This window comes from Carlito syrichta, unplaced genomic scaffold (assembly GCF_000164805.1).
Source record: "Carlito syrichta isolate Samal-C Ts95f unplaced genomic scaffold, Tarsius_syrichta-2.0.1 Scaffold288108, whole genome shotgun sequence".
NCBI lineage: Eukaryota > Metazoa > Chordata > Mammalia > Primates > Tarsiidae > Carlito > Carlito syrichta.
The window spans coordinates 19,744-23,638 of NW_007232204.1; the positions used below are offsets into that span (position 1 = coordinate 19,744).

Here is a 3,895-nt window from a genome sequence, read left to right on the forward strand (position 1 = left end):
GCCACCAAGAGGCTATGTGACTTGGGCATGTCACTTCACGTCTCTGAGCCTCCATTTCCTCAGTGCACAATGAGGACAATAACAATACTCCACATCCCCCAGGGGAATTGGGGGGATTTCCTGAACTGCCCTTCACAAATGCCAGCCCAGTGCCAGGCACATAGCAGAGGCACAAGAAACAGCTGTCATCATGAGAAGCGCTTAAAGATTGCCTCGTTCAAGCACTCTGTGTTAGAGATGGGTAAAGGGAAGCCCAGAGAGGGAGAAGAACTTGCCCAAGGCTGCACAGCAAGATGCTGCTGTCCCATCTCGGCCTCAAGGCTCATGCCCCCGGCCTTGGGAAAGGAAGTGGAAGTTGAGCGGGCTGCCCATTCCAGCGCTCTCCTTCTAGAAGTCTGAGGCACACCAGGACACACACAAGGGGCAGTCGCCCAGCACTCACCATAGAGCAGGTCTGGACTTTGAGGTCCAGTCACGCCGTCCTCCTGGAAGGCTCCTCGCCTCACCTCCTGCCGCCAGGAAGCTCAGCTGCCATCGGCTCTGGCCTCAGGGCTTGAGCCAGGGCTTGGAAAGCCCAGCCACCCCGGTCATTGCCACCCCGGTCACTGGCTGGAAAGATCGCCTCGGAAGATCGCTTCCTCTGGGCGCAGGGGGGCGGCTCTGCGGGTTTTGATACAGCAGCCGGGGCTCTTATCTGGCCCGCAGCAGGGTGCAGGAGCCGGGGTTCCAGGAAGCCGGCCAGGGCCCCTGGGTCAGCCGCTCCCCCAGATGCCGCCGGCTGCTCTGGACGCCGCCAACGGCTGTCAGTGTCGCTGCGAGATCTGCCTGGGAGAGCTCCATGCTGGCCCCCAGCAGGCGGGGCCCCCGCCCCCCCGAGGCCCACCCCTCACCCCCATTTTGGCAAGGGGGCCGGAGAAGGCTGCTAATTTCAAGTCCGTGCTGCCTCTGCGGTCGTGTCCTGAATCCTCCACGATTAATCACAGAGCATCTGATTTCGGCTCTGCCTCGGAGGGGGGCGGAGAAGACGCCTGGAAGTTTCTGTTTACTCCATTCTGCTCTGGGCTGTGTGCTAATCGCAAACAGACTGGGACGCAGCCTGGGGAGTCGCCCCCCCCGCCCCGCCTCCTCCAGCCCCCGTCGTCCCGCCTTTCTCACCCAGCCCCTTCCCTGCTCTCTGTGTTGCCCCCTTTTTCCCTTTGCCCTCTGCCCGCCTTCCACCTGGATTCGTCCCTCCCACCCTCTTCCTGGGTCCTGGGACGATGCCCTCTCTCCCCTCCCCACCTCTGACCCCCGCTGGGCTGCGAGTGCACTCAGCCCTTGCCCATCCCTGTAGTGCGTGGTCAGGGCCTTTTGCTGTTTTATTTATTTTCTTTTTTCCAACCTAGTTATTTCAGGGTTGGGGGTTGGCCCTCGCCCCTGCCCTGTTAGATCTGTGTGTGTCTGTGTGTGCAGCTCCTAGTCCGGGGCGAGGGGGCCAGGCTTGGTGACGCCCACGGTTCCCTGAATCAACTGGACACACCTCAGCTTTCTGGTGCTGCACAGGGACCAGCCCAGGCGCAAAGCACCCATGTGCTGCCTTCCTCCACCCCTGGGTGCCTTCCTGCCCTATATACAGCCTCTGCAGAAAAGAAACCGAGAATAAACATCCCCAGAGAAGAGAAACGGACACCCCTCCTCCCGGCTAAAGCGCCCGGCGCGCACACACACTCTGAAGGGTCATGTGGCAAGACCTTTGAGAATCAGAAATGAGCATCTCCTACCAGCCAGAACATCACTTATGAACGTGCAGAGAGGCTTTCTAAGAAGGGATTATCACAGCAAGCTGTGGGAAGTTACTTCAGTGTCCATCAGTGGATAAGTGAAAGAACAACACTGTCGTGTACCAGGCAGCGGCTTAAAAAGAGAAAAAGAGGGCTGGGCGCAGTGGCTCACGCCTATAAACCCAGAACTTTGTGAGGCCAAGGTGAGAGGATTGCCTGAGCCCATGGGTTGGAAACCAGCCTGGGCAACCTGGCAAGACCTCATCTCTACAAAATATCAAGAAAAACTCGCCGAGCATGATGGCACATGCCTGTAGTTCCAGCTACTTGGAAGACTGAGGTGGAAGGATCGCCTGAGACCAGCAGGTGGAGGCTGTGGTGGTTGTTAGCGTAACACTGCACTCCAGGCTGGATGACAGAGTGACACTCCAACTCAAAAAAAAAAAAAAAAAAAAAGAGAGAGAGAGAGAGAGAGAGAACCATATCTCACTTTGGAGGCCAAGGTGGGAGGATCGCTTGAGTCCAGTTCACAACCAGCCTGGGCAACATGGTGGGATCTTATCTCTACAAAAAGTAAAAAAATTAGCCGGGTATGGTAGCGCACGACTGTAGTCGCAGGTACTCAGTAGCCTAAGGCAGAAGGATCACTTGAACACAGGAGGTTGAGACTGTGGTGAGCCATGATCCTGCCACAGCACTCCAGCCTGGGTGACACAGTGAGACGCTGACTCAAAAAATGAATAAATGAAAATTAAAATAATAAAAAGAGCTATATCTGGCTGAGTGTGGTGGCTCATGCCTATGGTCCCAGCAATCTGGGAGGCCAAGGCAGGAGGATTGCTTGAGCCCAGAATTCGCGCGCAGCCTGGGAAACATCACGAGACCTCATCTCTATAACAAATGAAAAAATGAGCCAGGTGTCATGAGGGGTGCCTACAGTCCCAGCTACTCAGGAGGCTGAGGTAGAAGGTTTTGTTTGAGCCCAGGAAATCATGACTGTGGTGAGACGTAATCCTGCCACTAAACTCCAGCCTGGGGACCAGAGTGAGACCCCAACTCAAAAAAATAAGCCTGGCATGGTGACTGAAGCCTATAATCCCAGCACTTTAGGAGGATGAGGTGAAAGGATTGACTGAGCCCAGGAGTTCGAGACCAGCCTGGGCAACTTGGTAAGACCACCTCTCTACAATAAATAAAAAAATTTGCTGGGCATGGTGGCTCGCACCTGTAGTTCCAGCCACTTGGAAGGCTGAGTTGGAAGGATCGCCTGAGCCCACCAGGTCGAGGCTGTGGTGGCTGTTAGCGTGCCACCATACTCCAGCCCGGGTGACAGAGTGAGACTCCAACTGAAAAACAATTTTTTAAATTAAAAAAATACCTGCATCTGTAAATGACAACAGATATGGATCTCCAAGACCTGCCACTAAGTGAAAGGGGATCAGAATAATCCTGATCGTGCCACATTCCCCCTTTACACAAATAAAATGAAACACCATGGCAATACTTCGAAAGACAACTGGGTGTGGTGACTCACGCCTTTAAACCCAGCACTCTGGGAGACAGAGGCAAGAGGATTGCCTGAGTCCAGGGGTTTGAGACCAGGCTGGGCAAGTTGGTGAGACTTCATCTCTACAATAAATCAAGAAAAATGAGCTGAGCTTGGTGGCACATGCCTGTAGTTCCAGCTACTTGGGAGGCTGAGGTGGAAGGATTACCTGAGTCCAGCAGCAGGTTGAGGCTGCAGTGGCCGTAAGTGTGCCGCTGCCCTCCGGCGTGGGTGACAGAGTGAGACTTCTACTCAAAAAAATAAAAAAGCCAGAAAGACAGTCAGCAGCCAAACCGAGTCCAACCTCTGGGAAAAGGGCATGCAGTGGCACTCTCGCCTGTAAGCCTTGCAGTTCTAAAAATGAAAGTGAGCTGTGGCTCACGCCAGTTATCCCAGCACTTTGGGAAGCGGAGGCGAGAGGATTGCCTGAGCCCAGGGGTTTGAGACCAGCCGGGGCACTTGGCGAGACCTCGTCTCTACAATAAATCAAAAAATTCCCGCGCCTTTGGGAGGCTGAGGTGAGTGGATTGCCTGAGCCCATAGGTTCGAGACCCGCCTGGGCAGGCGAGACCTCATCTCTACAATAAAT

The 3,895-nt window shown here is 54.8% G+C and overlaps 1 protein-coding gene across 1 annotated transcript in view; it reads left to right on the forward strand.

Moving 5' to 3' along the window:
* The first annotated feature begins 768 nt into the window (after positions 1–768).
* The window catches only part of PARD6B (par-6 family cell polarity regulator beta), a 64,018-nt gene continuing 60,891 nt past the window's right edge, over positions 769–3,895 (forward strand). Inside the window, exon 1 of the mRNA XM_021710104.1 lies at positions 769–900. Within this exon, the coding sequence (XP_021565779.1) occupies positions 769–900 (132 nt within the window). The remainder of the gene's footprint in view (positions 901–3,895) is intronic.